This window comes from Myxocyprinus asiaticus, chromosome 5 (assembly GCF_019703515.2).
Source record: "Myxocyprinus asiaticus isolate MX2 ecotype Aquarium Trade chromosome 5, UBuf_Myxa_2, whole genome shotgun sequence".
NCBI classification, from domain to species: Eukaryota; Metazoa; Chordata; class Actinopteri; order Cypriniformes; family Catostomidae; genus Myxocyprinus; species Myxocyprinus asiaticus.
Window position 1 is genome coordinate 26,646,893 of NC_059348.1, and position 20,028 is coordinate 26,666,920.

General features: G+C 42.0%; 1 protein-coding gene across 1 annotated transcript in view; it reads right to left on the reverse strand.

The window, feature by feature from the left end:
* The window catches only part of LOC127440278 (F-box/LRR-repeat protein 7-like), a 71,202-nt gene that overhangs the window by 13,363 nt on the left and 37,811 nt on the right, over window positions 1-20,028 (reverse strand). Inside the window, exon 4 of the mRNA XM_051696764.1 lies at window positions 10,872-11,477. Coding sequence (XP_051552724.1) covers window positions 10,872-11,477 — 606 coding nt within the window. The remainder of the gene's footprint in view (window positions 1-10,871; window positions 11,478-20,028) is intronic.

A 20,028-nucleotide genomic window follows, 5' to 3' on the forward strand; every position in this document is an offset into this window, starting at 1 on the left:
GTTTCCCCCAGTAAGCCTGCTTGCACAGACCCTGTGCAAGGTCAGGGAGGACGAGGAGCAGGTCATCCTGGTAGCACCCTACAGGCCCACCCAGATGTGGTTCTCGGACCTCACGCTCCTCGCGATAGCTCCCCCCTGGCGAATTCCCCTGAGGAAGGACCTTCTTTCTCAGGGACGGGGCACCCTCTGGCACCCGTGACCAGACATCTGGAATCTCCATGTCTGGCCCCTGGACGGGACGCAGAAGACCTAATCGGAAGACCTAATCGTGTCTACCACTGATCACTCGGGCTAGGGCCCCCTCTATGAGGCGCCTGTATGCCTTTAAGTGGCGTCTGTTCGCTAAGTGCTGTTCTTCCCGACGTGAAGACCCCCAGAGATGCGCAGTCAGATCAGTGCTTTCCTTCCTGCAGGAAAGGTTGGAAGGGAGGCTGTCCCCTTCCACCTTGAAGGTGTACGTTGCCGCCATAGCAGCACACCACGACGCAGTCGACGGTAAGTCCTTTGGGAAGCACGACCTGATCATCAGGTTCCTAAGAGGCGCCAGGAGGCTGAATCCCTCTAGACCGCACCTCGTTCCCTCATGGGACCTCTCTGTAGTTCTTCAGGGTCTACAGAGAGCCCCCTTTGAGTCTTTACAGTCAGCCGAGCTTAAGGCACTCTCCTTGAAGACTGCCCTCCTGACTGCGCTCACTTTCATCAAGAGGGTAGGTGACCTGCAAGCGTTCTCTGTCAGCGAAATGTGTCTGGAGTTCGGTCTGGGTTACTCTCACGTGATCCTGAGACCACATGTGGCGGTTCCCTGTAAGGCTAACCCCATGCGATATATATCTTCCGCTAATTCGTTTCCCTGTTGGCAAACTGCATCTTCCTTGGGCAGAGCCCCTCTGCCCCAGTCTCCATTTTTGTAGCAACTCCTCCCCCATTGGGCAGGATCTTGCTTGAAGACTCTCCACATGGTTGGAAAGACCATGTGATGCATCCTTCCACTTAAATATCCCCCCCTCTCTTTGGGCGAGGTGTGGTCTCCGCTGTGTTTTAGGCATGTAAATGGCAAGCGCTTAGCCAATCCCTCTTTGTAGCAGCGGCAGCTAAACAGCGCGAAAGCAGCTTTGAATTTTTAAATTTGCCAGTTGATGACGTTAGACACGAACATTCTAATCACACCGGTGTGATCGTACGCCCCAGGGACCACTCTGGAATGATCAAACCAGTGTGAATGTACGTGTCAAAGGGTTAAGTAAAAAAAATCAGTACTCTTTCCACCACTGCTGCTCTTTGATCTTCACCCCGTCATCTGATTTAACATATGAAACACTAACATCAAACTCACAGAAAAGGTTTAACAGCAGAACTACACCTGAAGGTAACTGCAGAATATTTGAAAAACAATAAAAATGGCAGGGGAGGGGTTGATTTAAACCTTGAAAAGACATCTGAAATGAGTTATTTCAAGAGGTTTGGGGGATGGTATCTAATCATGTATCCTTTAGGAGGATACTGAAAATGCACAGCTTGAGTCTGACATCAGAGGGACTGCAGCCGAACCTTTGCATTCACACAGGGTAAACAACAATGTTCTCAAACAGGAAGTGCAAAGCAGGAAGTTGAAAATAAAACACCAGGGAAAGGAGTTGTGGACATGGAGGGCTATTATTTTCTGTCATTCACATTTGCAAAATTGTAAACCCCTTTATGGTCCTTTGTGAAATGTTAGGTGGAAAGGAAACCTGGCCAAAAGGTTGCCAGTTAAAGCAATTAATAACATGAACAAAGAAACCATATAGAGTAATATTTTGTAAATGTCACAACAAAATAGTTCACTACTACTTGCAAATCTATAGAAAAATATTTATATAAAAATATCACTAGAAGGTTTAAAATGTTTAAACATTTTTTGAACTTACAGAAATACATTTATCCAAAATACTGTCAATCATTCAGTGACCTATAATTCTCTAAATTAGCGTAGCAGACTTTCCCAAAGCACCTTAAAGTCAGAGGTCCTGGTTCTGCTTGGTCTTATGTTTCTTTTGGAAGTATAGAGAGAGCAGACAGAACACCAGGGCTATTAATACCTTTTCCAGCTTTTCCAAGAGGAAGTCCTGGACATTTCAGAATACTCTCTGTGAGAGAAAAAACTCAGCTGTCTTCTGTGCTAGACTGTTGCACTGTTGCACTGTAGCACACAGGCTGTTGGCTTTGATTCAGGAAGCAATTTATACCATTTAATACAAATCCCTATCATAGGTTGGACTTTCAGAGGATAGTTTGTGGTCTGACATAGCTACATGCCGACATTACTTACAAGATTCGTTGACAATTTTAAATTGAATTTAATGATGGAAAGAATTTCAAATATATGTATTATTTTGTCTTGCTGTGCCATACCTTTAACCATGTGTGAATAAAGTCAATTAGAAAAAAAGGCATATTATCAGCACTCCCTTACTTTCAATAATTAAGTAAGGCATCGATAGCAGTATTTCTAAAATCATGCTCTTTCTATTCATTAGCTGTGGACATACAGTATATGAGCAATCCGCTGAAAGCCATTTTCCACCAAAATGGTGATGGTTCTTGTGCAGAGTCTTTGCTCCGCTAGTTCACGGCCGGGGCAATCTGGAGCCTTTCATAAACCGGACGTGCTTTTCCACTGACTTGAGAACCGAACGATGATGTAATGGGCTACGTGATAGTTTCACGTGACTACCTCACCTGCCCACAAACAAACGTGCTGCATCACAGTGTTTGTATTGACCTGTTTCATTGTATTGACCTGTTTCATAAAAGCCTTCTTCAGGAGTTAAAAGAAGCTCTTACATTCATACAGATGGGATCATCACAGATGTTTTTTAATACTGTGACTAAATCAGATCAGAAAACAACAAAAAAACATTTGTAACTTCTGAATGATAGATGTTTGCGGTGATGTACCGGTGGCCGTGTTTACTAGGGATGGGTGGATCGATCCTAAAGTATCGATACTTCCGATACTGATGTTGTATCAAAAATATCGATCCTCACACAAAAATATTGATTCTAAAAAAAAAAATTTTAAACTAGGGATTTTATTATTTGGTTACCATGAACACAAACAATAAAATAAAAGGCCATATTAGCAAATACTTGTGCAGGATGGGAACTATTTCTTTTTCCGCTCATCTTAACATACATGCTGAAAGACACAAGCAGACAAGCGCTTGCGCCGTCACAAGTCTCGTTCAAACAAGAGGGATCAGTGACATGATGAGGTAATGAGAGAAAATCAGACAAACAGCTTCTTCTGGAGTAAATTCATGCTAAAATAACATATCTAAAGGTGACATTTCTTATAATGAGTTTGTGTGTAATTGTTGTTAATAAGCAATGAAAAAATAGTTAATCATGGTTTTACTAAAGTAATATTGTAGTAACCATATTTTTTTTTTCTTTCTTGTTTTTTGGGGGGCTGAAACCATGGTTTTACTACAGTAATATTGTAGTAGTAACTATGGTTAATTGTGTGGTAACTATGATTTAACTTAATACCATGGTTAAACTATAGTTACTGTAGTGAAACCATGGTTAATTTTTGTAGGGGTAAACAAAACAGAAGTCTAATCATTTTCTGTTTAGGCTCACAAATGTAAAAATAAATAAATAAATAAATAATGTAAGTATCGGTATTGGTATTGGCATAGATAATTGGACTTGAAATTATTGGTATCAGATCGAAAAGAAAATAAGTAGTATCGCCCATCCCTAGTGTGTACTCGTCAGTCACACATCAGACTCGCCTGCATCCATGGATGAATCGTAGATAAAATATCTTTTTACCCTTTTCTCCCCAATTTGGAATGCCCAATTCCCACTACTTACTAGGTCCTCGTGGTGGCGCTGTTACTCAACTAAATCCAGGTGGCAGAGGACAAGTCTCAGTTGCCTCCGCTTCTGAGACAGTCAATCATCACATCTTATCATGTGGCTTGCTGTGCATGACACTGTGGAGACTCACAGCTTGTGGAGACTCATGCTACTCTCCGTGATCCACGCACAATTTACCACATGCCCCATTGAGAGCGAGAACCACTAACTGCGACCACAAGGAGGTTAGCCCATGTGACTCTACCCTCCCTTGCAACTGGGCCAATTTGGTTGCTTAGGAGACCTGGCTGGAGTCACTCAGCACACCCTGGATTCGAACTTGCGACTCCAGGGGTGGTAGTCAGCGTCAATACTTACTGAGCTACCCAGGCCCCAAAAAATATCTTTAAATGTCCGTAAAATTAAATTTGGTAATATTTGTGCTGTCTTCAGACTTGTATGAACTTTTCCTGGGACTTGGCATGGATCAAAAGCAATTTTTCTTTTACTCTTTGAGGACATATTTAAACATATTAACAAGTTTGAAATTAACACACGCCAACCCACAGTTAAAACTCGGCCGTGGAGAGTAACTATCACTCTTACTAGCCACTTTGGCGGGTGACGTTTTTTCAGGGTTTTTCCTGCATTGAAAATACTGTGAATGTCAAGCGACTCGGAACTGCTCCCAAATGAAATTTAATTGTATTCATGCCTCTCATAACTTATACGTGCATCTGTGCAGGGCAAATGAAGCCAGGTTTATACTCGACCCAGCCGCTTGTTCGTGAGCTTGCGTGCGGCAAAAATGACCCCATCACAACCCTGGTGAAAGTGCGCGTTGGCGACCCAAGCCCTCGTTTTGCACACCATGATTTTTGTGACTCGGACGAACAGTGCGTCACATTAAAATTTTTTTGCATTTCAATATAAATGCATTACAATGTCAACTTTATAAGCATAAAATATAGGAACAGTGCATTCAATCCCATGAATGTTGCAGAGACAGACTGTAGCAATGCACTTTACGTTTATATTATTTTGTAAAGTTTGTGTGGAAAACTTTATGAGTATAAAGTCAAGAAATATTCTCTAAGGATTTTTAAGTGCTTTAAGGCATACAATAATTTGTCAGGAGCCTTTTATTGTGTAAAAACTACTAGACTGAAATTTGAAACTTTTATTATAAAAAAAACAAAAAACACACACAGGTTAATGAAAATTTAGTCAATTTGTCAGGAGCCTTTTATTGTGTAAAAGCCCTTATTCATAACATAAGCAGAACAATTTTTTTTGTTTTTTGTTTTTATTGTATTAAAAACCATTCTTGCATAAATTGCCCTTATTCATAACATGAACAGAACAATTGTTTTTGTTTTTTGTTTTTATTGTATTAAAAACCATTCTTGCATAAATTGCCCCGTTCAGTTTAATGGGACACTTTACATAAGAGTGTATTTACACAAATGTTTTGCTAATGTTTCATGAATAAGTTGTCTCAGACACTGCACTGCATGTTTTAGTTTGCATTAAATATACTATAAGTATTTTTAAGATATAAAATACAAGTATTTGTCCTGTGTATACAGTATTTATTGTATATTGAACAAAAACAAAACCAGACTGAAGTTTGATGCTTTACTTACAATTTTTGTCAAGGTTTTTACAAAAGTAAATAAATACTAAATGCTTAAAAGCACAACAAATTGACACATAGATCAATGAAAATAATGATCCACCATCCAAATCAAGCAAATGCACACGGGACACCATTGTTGTTGTTTTTTCTGAAATCACTTCTTCTCACTGTTCTTCCTACTGATTCAGAATACATTTTCTCTCAACCACCCCCTGTCGCTTCATAGAATAGTACAACGGTGAGCACGTCAAGTATAAAAGCCTCTAGAATTTGGGGAGCTGCGTGCGCAGTCGGTGGAGCGTCGCGCTGCGGTGACAGGCGAAAGTATATACAAAGCTTGAAGAGTGCTGTCGCGTACTAGTGCGTTCTAGAGATAAGATCGCCAGAGCTCTGTGACAGTGCAGCGCAAAACTTGCGTGAATCAGTCGCGTTTCACTTGATATTGCGGCGGCCAGTGGAAAATGTCTCTGGTTACACATGTAACCTCAGCTCCCTGAGATGAAGGGAAGGAGACATAGCAAGAATCCCTAAGGGGAATCCTTCCGATGACTTAGTTGAAGCCCTTGTACAATAATGCCAGTCCTGAGATTGGCAATGGTGTGTGAGTCCCGCCCCTTTAGGCACGCAGTTTGCCTATATAATGGGATGCGCGAACACCATTTCTTCAGAATTTTCTGACTGAGGGACAAGAGCGCATTGCTCGAACCTTTAAACTTTGAAGTAATAGTGTGGCTAGCTTTCGCAATGTCTCCTTCCCTTCATCTCAGGGAACCGAGGTTACATGTGTAACCAGACACATTCCCTTTTGATTCAGTTCACTCGACACTGCGAGAATCGCAATGGGGAACAGAGTCCCATCATGCCGCACTATGTGACGTCATACCCCCTGAGGTATAAACACTTGAAAAAGAATAGGAAGTCACAGGCCTACAGGAGGTTGACTTATTAAAAACATGTCTTCAAGTGTATGAATTAATGAATAACCCCACATGGTGAAACCCAGATGGAAGTTAATCTAAATGTAACCCCTTCACAACCAAAGTTTGGGAAAGGAAATGTATTCCTATTGGAAGTGCTTGTGACTTCTAAGGGGGGTAATTTCACCCCTATATACAAATGGCTGAACCAAAATATACATTTATCAGGTAGCCCGCACGTAAAAAAAGGGCCTGTGCTCACCTGCAGAGTTTTGGAACAATAAGCGTTATAGACATAGAGGACTTTGGAAGAGGTTGACACCACGTAGTGTTTGTGACGACCAACCTGCTGCAAAGCATATGATCTGCAGGGACACACCATTTGGCTGTGTCTGTGTCATAGTATATTTATTGACCTCAAGCATATAGATATGGTGCAATATAAAGCATAAAATGCTTATTGTATATTTCTTGATCTTATACTCTTTTAAAATTATACATGTAGATGTGCTACAATATAAAACATTTTCACAAACTATATAAAACAATTTAAAATTTTCTGTTTTTGTAAGAACAAAACACACAGACACACATCCGGAGCCAGAGCAGCGGGGGTGGGGTTCTCCGCCAGACACTGCCCTGAAGTAGAGCGATGAGTCATCTGACTGAGTCACCGGTGATTTTTTTTGTGTGACCGACAGCACCATCTTGAGATAACCACGAAATTTCGTGTCACATCCATGACTCTGTCATGGCATGTATCAGCTTGAGTCGACGGCTGGTTTTAAACTGCGGTCCTCTGACTCTAAGGCCAACACTTAATGAGGCAAGTTAACATGCAAAGAACGGTCTTTAGAACGGTGGCCAGACTGCAGGACCACTCATCCAGGTGAGATATTTCTGGCTCGACTGGAGGGGACCACTGTAAACCGAGCTCCTCAACTGGGATGCGCACACTCTCACCCTCACTGGGGGAAAAGACGGCAACATCCTCTGTGGACCACCAGCTCATATTTGATGCTGCGAGGGACATGACGTCATCGCCAATGTGATAAGGCCGTGCGCTCCGACAGAGGGCCAGAGCGCATCACGAGTATACTGTACTGGCGCGGATGCTCATCGGAAGATCGAAGGGATCGCGGGGCTTGCGCCGGCATGGGATCTTCCTCGACTTCATCCAACTCAACCTCACAGCCCCGCCGTGCCTCCCTGTGTGAACCCTCGGAATCTAACACAGAGGAGGCGGGTGGGAGGGCACGGGAGGTGGGATTGTCCCTCAGAATGAGGGCGATCCTTGAACGGAGCATCCGGAGACTCATGCCCGTGCAGTGAGTGCAGTCTGTCTCTATGAGAGGCGTTTCAGCATAGGCACGGCCCAGGCAGCGAATGCAGCTCTCATGTTCATCTGATGGTGGGATGTGCCACTCGTATGCGGAACACTTGCGGAATGACATTTAGAAAAAGACGTGTTGCACGCAAATGGCTCTTTATGTACAGCATATTAATACATATATATGAAAAGGATACATTATCTCCTGCTGGAACGCTGCATTGTTCAATGGCGAGCGTCTAAAGCAAAGAACCCATTCACCGAGAGGCATTTTCGACGGTGAGGCAGAGAAAATCTTCGCCGGAACACTGCAGGGGAGGGTGAGTCTTCTCACTGCATATGCTGAGTGGTACAGGCGATGGGTCGCAGAGAAGGTCCCATCCGCTGATGAAGTGTATCTCGATGGCGAAGCAGAGAGGGCTTTCAAGATGAGAGATGATGTCGCTGTCTTATAGGAAGAAAATTCAGAAGAAATAGTGTTTGTGCACCCACTTATATAGGCCAACTGCGCGCTAAAGAGGCGGGGCACAAACACCATTGCCAATCTCAGGATTGCCGTTATTGTACAAGGGCTTCAACTAAGTTGTTGGAAGGATTCCCCATAGCGATTCTTGCAATGTCGAGTGAACTGAATTGAAAGGGAACACAAAACTTACGTGACCCATTTTAATTTTACAGAGAACATTCTAGTATAAAGCGCTATATGGAGGAAGTCAAACCTCTAACTGCTAGACATACATTATAAACAGCGCTGACGAGGTAAGGAGGAAACAAATACATCATCAGTTTTTAAAATACGCATCATCATCTTTACTTATATATATATATATATATTAATGCAGTAACAATAACTGGTAACTTGAATTTTATATTAAATCTATTAGACTTCAGCTTTGAAATGTGTAGTTAAAGGTTTATATATGTGTTTATGGGCTAGTAGCTTTTTCATAACAAACACTACAGTTTATTTTTTTAGAAAAGACTATCAACATAAACCTTACTACAGTAATACGAGGCCACCCATGGTCTTACCTAAAAGCCTTGTCACTACTAATGCCACTGTTGCACAATAGTAGAACAATGGTAAACTTTCATAGGCAAGTACAATTTGAAGGGGTTGAAACTTCCATGAACTATGGAAAAATTATTGACAAATTTTCCTACTGTTCTATCCTACTCCTGTTCTAACCGGCGTTTGCCTTTGGATATTTTATAGGTAACCTAAACCATTAGGCTTGTGTCCTACTGAACTCTTGTTTATCTTGTATATCATTCTTGTCTAACTAAAATGTCCAAACAAATGCATGCAGTTACAGTCTCCAGTTACCTTTATCACTTTTTGTGATGTGGGGGATTTTGGCTAGTGAAAATGCTAAGTGGCTTGTGACCTTGGAAAACTACTAACCACATTGGCCGGTGAGACAAAAAGTTAATTTCAAACCCTGCATACGGAGTACTGCAACCCAACGTTATTACATTGCTCAACAAGATTGTCAGAGACGACATCTATGCTAATGACGACAGGTAATTACATTATTTTATCTGAACTTTGGCTTACCTTGCTAGGTTCTGTAAAATGTAACAGTGGAATCATAATTAACTTTGATATAGCAGATGGCTATATTTGTATTTTTGCCATAGCATATAATATTATGTTTACGTCTTGATTGAGGATCCCACCGGTTTACATAACAAATAGCAGCGATCTTCCGAACTTAGTGAGTAGCTGGTCAAAAATGCCCTTACTGACCAAAACAATGTACAAAATAGAGGACAACAGTGTAAGGAAAGCTAACAAAGTTGGCAAATATAATAACTTATTATATTCTGTGTTTATCTCGAGCTTGACTGGCTGAATTCATAGCCCTGGTTAGATAGCTCGGTGTCCAAGTCCAAAACATCGTTACTCTGTCCACTGCCACTTTTGTTTAGGTTCTTAAGGTCCCTGCACTCCCTTAAGGGTTTTTCAATTTGTTTATGATTTGGTCAGTTGTCCGATTGAAGCCGGCGTGCATCATTTCATGCTGTATCTTCGTTCTCGTAGACTATTTTGTTCAGTTTGCAACCTCTCTAATTTATCTCGGATCTCCGTAAAGACCATGTTGCAAGTAGAGTGCTCGTGTCGTCCACGTTTCTGGAACGCTTTTGATGTCTGATAATTTTGTGTTTTTTTTTTAATTGTTTTTATAGAGTGAAGTACTCTTTACTGAATATGGTAGCTACCTTTGTTATTCGGGAAAACTGTGATGATGAAACATTATACCACCCTACGCCCCCTGACGTAATTGGTTCCTGTGTGGAGACCAGCAAGCTTTTGGGGCCGGTGTTGAACCAGGTTTTCGGCCCCGGAACAGCCTTTTCTGCATTGAAAACACATCGAAGAGTTCGAGAATTTGCACCAGCCCAGGAACCCGCCCCCGAACCATGTTGGTGGAAAAGGGCTATGAGTTGTCAGTAAGAGAAAAAAACTACTTTTGAGCCCTCATGAGGCCCCATATTGAATAAATGTATATACCTACATTATTAAGAAAGTAATTTAATCAAACACATTTTTGCCTGCAAATCTGTGAGCTCTATGACTCTGTAAGGTATATGTGATTAATAAAAGTCTCAAAGGCACAGAATTGGGAAATGGAGACCATTACTATTAATATCACTGTTATAACTATTAGTAATTAGGAAACATTTTAAGACTGTTAACACACTTGATTTGATTACTTGATCTGAACCCAAGATCGATTCCACCATCTCCTTGCCTCCATCTCTTTTCACATTGCGCTATTTAGGTTTGAACCACTGTATGTGTGCTTCACCAATGTGAGTACCATTATGAGTACTAATGGCAGTTGTTTACCAATATAGCTAGGAAAATATTTGTCTTTTTGGATATACCACCGAAACCTTGTATGTATTGCAAGACATGCGAAGAACATGAGCAGCTCTCTGAAGGCAATTTATTTGGAGACAAGCCGCTAGAAATGCATTATAATATAATACTGTAAGCGTGACCAGGAGCATGCAAAGATGCAAATTAAACGTCATTAAGATATGAAAATTCTCTAAGACTAAGTATTGCACTCTTCACCTTATTTAAGAATAATAATGATACAGTCTTTCATTATCACTCAAGATGAATTACCTGAAACATCCAGGTGTTCCAGGTTGGGGCAACATGACACCACTTCAAACACGGCCTCATTGGACACGTTGTAACAGCCGGAAACCTCTAAGCGACGGAGTTCTGGACAGCACTGTGCAACTGTGTACAGTCCACGGTCAGTCAGCCTCCGACAGCCACTAACCACAACCGTCTCCAAGGTAAGACAAACATTGGGGGTATCCTGGCAGAGTCTTCGAGTGAGAACCCGAAGTGCACGGTCCACATGTAGCACATCTCCTGTCAGACGAATAGTCCTCCACAAGCGGGGGTCCCACGCCAAGTTGTACCAACGTCGGCATACTCGGGCACAGCGGCACAGCTGGTTGGTGGGCAGGTGGGTGAAGATCTGTAGAAAGGCATGGTCGGGAAGAATGTCGATGGGCGCCCCCTGGTGGTCCTTTGGTTGCCGCAGGCTCTTTTGGGGGTGGGTGAGGGAGGTAGGGGGCGTGTGCACCATGGCAATGGTTTCTGTGCTGAAGGCGGAGGAGGATGTTGAGGAGCCATTAAGTATGGCTGGGGAAGTACGAGAGGGCAAAATCAGAGCTGGACTTGGCGTGCTCACTGTTCGCATGCTAAGATCCGAGTCTGGGAGGGGGAAAAGAGAAAAACAGAGAGAAACAAATGGAGAGGCAGAAGTTAGGTATAGAAAATTGCTTTTGTGCATTTAGTGTTGGTATGAGACCAAAAGCATTAAAGTGAAACCTACTGTAAATTTTGTTTAGGTTATCTTAATGTAATTGATGTTTTTTTTATTTTTATTTTTTTATCAATAGATATATTACTGAAACTTTTACTTTCAGATATTAAACCACACTCTTACTGTTTACACCATATTTATTTTAAACTACACTGAAAAATGTTTAACTATTTGATTCAAGTCAAAAATATTATTTGTCTGAAGATGTGTAGAAATAGCTCCTTATAGAAACGATTGCAGGTTACCTCTTTTTACAGTGTAAAATGTTTTTAGTTGAATTTAACAGTATCTATTCAGTATGTGTGCTTTTATCTCTCTTTTTGGTTTATATTAAGATAATTATTTGATACTGTCTGTAAATATATAAATGTACAAACATGCAATTCCTCTTCAAAATCCACTTCCTCAAACATACCAAGAAAGGGAAGAACACACATCATGATATTGCATTCAAAGCATTTTGAGAAAATCGTTATGTAATAGACAAGTTGAAATATTGCAACTTTCCTTTTTAAATAATTTCCTCAGTTAATGCATTGTCTTTCTGCACACAAAGTTTGGTTGGCTCAGAGGTGGCACAAGGGAGGGGCTAGCACATGTTTCAGCCTCCCCAAGAAAGTCCATAGCACCCCTGGCCCGTAGCACCCCCAGCAAATGTTTGTTACAGCCAGCAGATTATCCTCTGCATGAAGTTTGTATGAAGAAACATTTTCCCTGACAATATTTTAGCAATCATGTCGTGTGTCCTGTATTTCTGTCACCTGTTTAGAATCAGAACTAGTGATGTCAAATTAATTAGTCATTTGAGTCGATTCCTTCAAAAAAATAAGTCAAATGGTTTAGTAAAATGGTCCGAATTGTTCAGACATGTCACGCACTGTATCATTTGGAGCATTTCTCACTCCATTAAAACATAGATAAAATTAATAGAGCAGAAATCAATCAAGTGGAATATTTACTGTCATGATACACAGAGCAGATGAGGAGGTAAACTTAACTGTTGAGTATTGTATTAAGTGCACTCCAACTGCATGTCTACCAAGGAGAGCCTGCAAAGTTAGCAAAAAAAGCATAACGCAGCGGTCCCATAATAGACATTCTTATGGCGGTTCACTGGCTAGGAGACAAGAGACAAGAACAATAAACTGATTTTGTGAGGAAACAGCACCTGTCCACTAACTATCAATATGTTTTCCACTCAACAATCCTATTGGAGTGAACAATGTGTGAAGTATACTACGATTTTGCGACATATAGGTGTCAGTTTACGGCTCTCCCCGTTCATATGGTGATGCCGGTATTTTGAACCAAAACCTGCAAGTGCATCATTCGTTTGACAGCGATGAATAATGTCTTTATTAAGTTCAATGCCTGCATGTGCAGCTTTTGAACAACTCAAGGTAAAGCCATTTTTCCAATCAAAAAGTATCATTGCATGTTTTGTTTTTGTTTGTTTTTTGCTTTTTTTGCATGCACATTGGAATACTATGTAAATACCATGGTGTACATCAATGCACCGTAGTATTACCATCTGATACCATCACAATAACATGGTCCTGCCACAGCAGGCTATTTTCTTTTTCTTTTTTTTTAAAGGTAGTTGATTTTGAGAAACTTCAACTAGTGCTGGATGTGCTGTGTGAAAAAGTATTTTATCAATGCTTTGTAGCCCGTAGTTACATTAATTTCTACACAAGATATATACTTGTGAAAATTTAAAAATGCTGCTCCTAAAGTCACCAGAATTAAATGCTTTAGTGGTGTTTTTGCAAATATTTTCTCCCGGGGGATCATGTCCCCAGACCCCCAATAAGTGTACACTGTTTTTCCATACCTGTGCTTCTGACAGTACTGTAAAAAGCTGAAAACACACCTGAAAGTGTGCTGCCTGTTTTATTGAGGCTGCAGCGTAGAGATTTCACTTCTGTTGTCACCACGTGCAAACTGATATTAATAAACTCGCTTGGCCATGCCGTGATTTGCACATATTTAGTGACCAAAGCTCAGCTTCCCCTGTCAATGATTTAGCACCTCTTCAGCACCAGCAATCAAAACTTGCTGGCGCCGCCCCTGGTTTGGCTCCATTCTCCAATGATGACTGAGAATAAAAGTGTTTCATTGCTTTAGGAAATGTGATTCTTTGGCCAATGATGTTGAGATCTAGCATGCACACACAGCCTGCAAAATCCATACTCACAGAGAATAATCTCCCATGATAAGCTTTAAATTTCCTCTGCTGTAGGATCTGGCCAGATATAATGTATCAGGCCTTATTTAGTATCTTCCTAACCATCGGGGCAGTAATGACTGGATAAGGATCAAGGGCTACCAAGCTTTTATTGTTCTATTTGATTAAACTTAAGTTAATGACAACTGAGAGACACCTAACCACAAATATGTATTGTAACTCAAGCCACAAGTCTGTTATTTCCATAAATTTATGGGCACGATGACCCCATTGTTCCCTTTGACTGATGGTTTTGTCTCCCACAGTTTCACTGTGCTGTGTGTTGAGTAATGGGAAACAGCAGTGTGATCACATCCCGTATATGTGGGATATTCTTCCATTGATGAGAAACTGGTAGCCAGCAGGCTGGCACAGTGATGGATTATTCTTCAAGCGCTGGCTTCATGAGTTCTATTAAAGGAATTGTTTACCTGAAAATGAAAATTCTGTGAATATGACTTTCTTTCTTCTGTGCAACACAAAAGGCGATTTAGAATAATGAACTGGTTGCTAATTCCATGCAATTGCAATAAATGTAGAGCTTTCAAAAAGGACTCAATACAATATAACAATATATATATTTATATATATTTTACATCCGCTAATCCCACACCTACTCCTAAACCTAAACATAACAATTTATTAAGCATATAAAACATGTAACAGGCAGATATTCAGAAAAATTGCAAAATTCCATACAAAAGTAGTCCAAATGGTGATGCGCTGCATCCGATGTGCTCTCTGACGGCATACAATAGCATTGTGTGAGGTGGAGAGTAGAATTTAAATTATTCAACGCTGTAAATCTTCTCCTGATGCACTCCATAATGGTACTGTGATACCTCATTCAAACATATACATCACAGAATACGGCATGTCGCAAACGGTCACAAGACACTGAGCATTCAACATGACTGCCATAAAACCGCTGGTCGAGATGCTTGAGGTGGCAATTTTTGCATTTTATAAACAAAACCAACGCAAGTTGACAGTTACAGCGGGCGCGACGACGCTGCGGCAGATGGATGGAGACAGAGATCGTTGAATAAAAGGTTTGAATTTGGGTCTGTTCTTCACAGAAAGCAGTCTGAAGATTTGTATTATATCAAACAAATTTATGGATTCATTTTATTGTTGTTTTATGGTACTTTTTGTGTTTTTTCTTTTTTTTTTTTTCTGAATTCTGGCATATTCTGAAAACTCCTTTTGTGTCCCATGGCAAACAAAAATAAAATGTAATGCTTAATAAATTATTAAATAATTACAGAGTTTTATTCATTTTAACATTTTAAAGTTTAGTCTTGGCTAAAGAGATATAATCCTATAAAACATTTTATAGGGCTGCAGAAATCACACTGAACTGAATGAAACAATTAAAATGCCATATTATTATATCAACTGCATTAAATAAATGTGATGGCATTTAACTAATCACATTGATTATAAATTAAATGTAATTAACTGATTAATTCTATGAACTATTATATATTAATCAAACAGTACACGTAATCATTTGTACATTTCTATATTTGTTAATACGTAAAATGATGACGTTTAGATGCTGTCAGTACGTCAATATTGTACGTTTCAGTGTCTCTATGCAAACGTAAGAGAATGTACGTTTGCTTGAACTAAACTTTATGTAAGAATACATACGAATTCTCATGAGATCACATTGGACCACAAGATCTTAGTCAGGGTATGACACCATATTGAATTTTATGCAATTAAAAAAGAGGCTGTGAGGCATAGACTGTAGCAATGGTATGCACTGTATAAATATCTAGATGTAATTTTCACAACTTTTTTGTCAACTAAATTTAATTGGAAATACATAATTATAAATAAATTAAATAATAAATTTCAGTGTTTCTACAGCTGAACAATCAACACCTATTTATAAAGTACAACCCATTAAAGAGACTGTAAGTCTATCCCTCAGCCCAAATTCATTCCAGTCAAAAATTAAATATGGTGCTACTCTGAAAAAGGTAAATACAGGAGGTTAAAAGGATGTTAACAGCTTTCCCTGACATTCTCAGATTCTTTTCTTTTAAAAGTCTGAATCAGAACAACTGTAATAAGAGTGTCAGTGTCTGTTTCACTCTTTCAAAATACATTACTCAAGCACACAATAGGATTTTCAAAAGCTCCTCTATCTGAGGGCAGGGGAGCAATCAGTTATACTGAAGTGTGTCAGCAGCAGAAGCAGAGGATTAAGGATGTACTAATCCTCCATTAATGTTAATCAACAGTTTATCAGTAGAACCTCCACCAGAGTGACTGCTGCCTCTTTACCAATTCAATGACCACATATGTATGGAGATACCTACTTCTGGTTCTTTGCATTTTTTAGACAGCTTCTTATGGTCCTTTCAAATGTCAATAAAGAAGATTGGCAGCATTTACAATCAAGGAAAAAAGTGCATTTTGCTTTAATTTTCTCCCATAGAGTTTTGTTTGCTCCACTTTTAGGGGACTCCTAAAAAAAAATAAATAAATTTGGCTGCAAAAAGTCGCCAAATTTAGCCCCAAACCACACATAATGCCACAGGAGCCATTATTACATCAAGCCAGGAATTGTATCTCATTATTGCATTTATTCTAAGACTGTTCCATGCCTTTTCTGGTTGCAATCTAATAAAAATGAAGTGATAACCTGAAACTTGTAGCTAACCTAAGATGCTATAAATGTCAATGGATAACAAACAGTTTGTCCCACAAATCACTGGCAGTCTAGCCTTTACAAAATGTGAAATATCTCAGTGCTGTTTGTTGGAATAATTCTGGGGTGGCCTCTTTCCTCTTTTCTGGTGAAGGTAAAGTCGGTCTATGGTGGATAAAAGTATGTGGATTGGTATTCCAGGCAGGTAAAATGAGGTTCTCAGACATAAAACTCCTCTGGAAACTAGAAGCACACTCTCATGGCGAAATTGTAAGGATTCGTAAGACTTTTCTAAATTTGGCTAATTCGTATGATATTGTACGACTGCACTCATGACTGATGAATTCATATGACTTTCACCACAGCCAATGACGTCGCTGGACATCGTTTCCATCTAATACGCGACAATTACTTGCTTCTGTCACACACAACAGCTTCCTATCATGTTTACACACTCTACTGATTGATTAAGTTTAGAAAAGAAGTTTGGGTTAAGGCATACTATTAATAATCATATCCTTAACGTCTCGTGCGCAGAACTCACTCATACTTCCGCATTAGACATCCGGGCATTTGCACGTAATTAAATTGTATGAATTTTTACAAACAAAATCGTACGAAATCATATGAAATAGCCAACTTGTAAAATATGCAAAAAAAATTCATGAGATCAGGTTGCAAAATGCCCATTTTGAGAAAAGTAAAGAAAACACAGACAAAAACAAAAACAAAGATTCAATGTTTCAAAGCAGAAAACTGCTTTTGAACAAACCTATTTTTGGTTTTGGTTATGTGCATTTGTTTAAAATCACTGAATAATGCATGTTAAAAACCCAGCATGTTACTAATTATGTATTATGTAAAAGATATTCTATGAAATTGAAACCTAGAGTCTATAATGCAATAAAACACAGTTCCCTATCTGTCACTCACTCGACACTGTGTTGATGTAGTGACACTAGGGGTCACTCTTGGGAGCTCCAAACACCTCTGCTTTTTTTAAAAAAGACCAATGAGAATTGGCGAGTGGAATTTGCATGCCACTTTCCTGGACATACGGGTATAAAAGGAGCTGGTATGCAACCACTCATTCAAGTTTTCTCTTCGGAGCCGAGCGGTTCTATTCATTGAAGCTGAATTAATCCGCAAAGTTCATTCACCTCATCTGCTGGATTCTACGGCGCATTTCAGCAGCTTCTCCCCCTCTGCACCATGGAGTGCAGAGAACGCCCCTGGGCGCTTCGGCAGAAACAACTAAAAGAGTATATTCTAAAATGAGTATATTTTCTTTCTAAAAGAGCGGCACACACAGAACGTCTTTTTAAAGATGCCTTTCATTTTGTGTGTTATTCCTGGTTGCGGTCGTTATCTCTCCGCTTCTGACGGCCACGATCACTGTCTTACATGTCTGGGCGCTGCCCACGCGGAGACATCATTCGTGGATGGGTTTTGTCCTCATTGCGAGAACATGACCATGGCAACGTTGCGGTCATGGCTTACATTTGTAAGAAAGCAAGCCACCCCAGCGGCTCCCCGCTTCGGTCCTTCTACCTACAGGTATGAGGCTGTGCCGGTTAGCACTGGGGGCGATTTGGGGATCTCAATGGGACCACCTCCGCCGGGTATCCCCCCACGGACCTCCCATTCCCCAGCACGCTTGCTTGCCCCGGTCGGGCGCTCGGACGAGATCGCCTTCTCGTCTCAGGGCGAGTTCGACATCTCGTTCAGAGCCTGGGAAGAAGACGAGTTATAGAGCGCAGCATCAGAGAGCAGGCTCGTCCAGTCGGATGCAGAGGCTTTGACTGGGCTTCCTCCTTTGGGAATGGTGGAACCTTCCGCTCTCCCCTGAAACCTTGCGGCTGGACGATTGGTTTCTGGACCCCCGTTCCTTTCTTCCCGGAAATGCATGAGGAGCTGACAAGATTGTGGGAGGCATCTTTTACTGCCTGGTCCCAGTCTTTTAGCTCCCCTGCTCTCGCTACCCTCGATGGCGGAGTGGCCAGGGGGTATTCGGTGATCCCCCAGGTGGATAAGACGCTCGCGGTGCACTTGCATTCGCAGAGAACTGCCACCTGGCACGGGCGCCTGAAACTCCCGTCCAGGGCCTGTAGGTTTACATCATCCCTGGCGGCTAGAGCCTACGGTGCCACTGGACAAGCCGCCTCCGCCCTGCACGCCATGGCTCTCCTGCAAGTGCACCAAGCCAAGGGACTAAAAGAACTGCACAAGGGTACTTCTGACCTGGGAATGCAGGAATTGAGGTCACGGCGCAGTCTCTCGGGCAGGCGATGTCCACCCTGGTTGTCCAGGAGCGCCACCTTTGGCTCAACTTGGTTGAGATGCGTGAGGCTGACAAGGTATGGTTCCTTGACACCCCCATCTCCCAGGCTGGCCTATTTGGTGACACCGTCGAGGACTTTGCCCAGCAGTTCTCGGCAGTGAAGCAGCAGACGGAGGCCATACAACACATCCTGCCCCGGTGTGGCTCAAGACCCCACACCCCGTCTGCTCATCGCCAAGGGCGTCCTCCTGCAACTACAACACCGGCTCTGCCACAGCCCGCCCCCGTTGCCTGGCCCTGGAGTGGAGCCCAGTGCAGGAAGCAGACACCACCTGTTTCACGGCCGGCCGCCAAGAACCCGAGGAAGGCTTCGAAGCACCCCTGAGATGGGCGACCAAGGGGCAAGGAGACCCGCTTCTCTGGAGCTGGTGAGCAGACCACTCCATCCCCCGGTGGAGGGCCGGGAGGAGAATCTTTTGTTTCATTTCATTTAATTTCTCCGCATGTCCAAGAGGCTGCGGTACCCAAAAATTCAACAAAAGAGCGGTTTTCTTGTTCCCTGGGTCATATGTTCGGTGCGCACGGCCGTCGTCACAACCACCGTCCACCGTCCCATCTTTGCAGGTATGGCGCTCCAGCGGCAGTCCCCCTGCCCCTGTGCGCCCAGCTGTGGCACACTGACCCAGACCGTCTGACTCGGCTACGCGATTCAGTTCGCCATGGCGCCTGCCCAGGTTCAGCAGTGTCCGCTTCATCTCGGTTAAGGGCGAGAATGCCGCTACCTTGCATGCGGAGATCGCTACCCTTCTGCGCAGGGGTGCGATAGAGCCTGTCCCTCCAGCCGAGATGAAGAAAGGGTTCTACAACCCTTACTTCATCGTACCGAAGAAAGGCGGTGGGTTGCGACCAATCCTGGACCTGCGAGTACTGAACCGGGCTTTGCACAGACTCCCATTCAAGATGCTGATGCAAAAACGCATTCTAGCGAGTGTCCGGCATCAAGATTGGTTCACGGTGGTAGACCCCTCTGCCCCAGGTCGCCATGCTCTGTAGAAACTCATCCCCCTTCGGGTAGGACCTACCATGGGACCTCTCCACATGACATACTTCCGACAAGACTCGGTAAGACCGTGTGATGTATTCCACTCAAAATACCCCCCCTTTTGGGTGGGGTGTGGTCTCCGCGGTGTCTTCCCCTTGGGAGTGACACCCCCTGACGCAGACACTTATGGCTCCCAGTCAGTTAACAAATCCCACTCTTTTTGG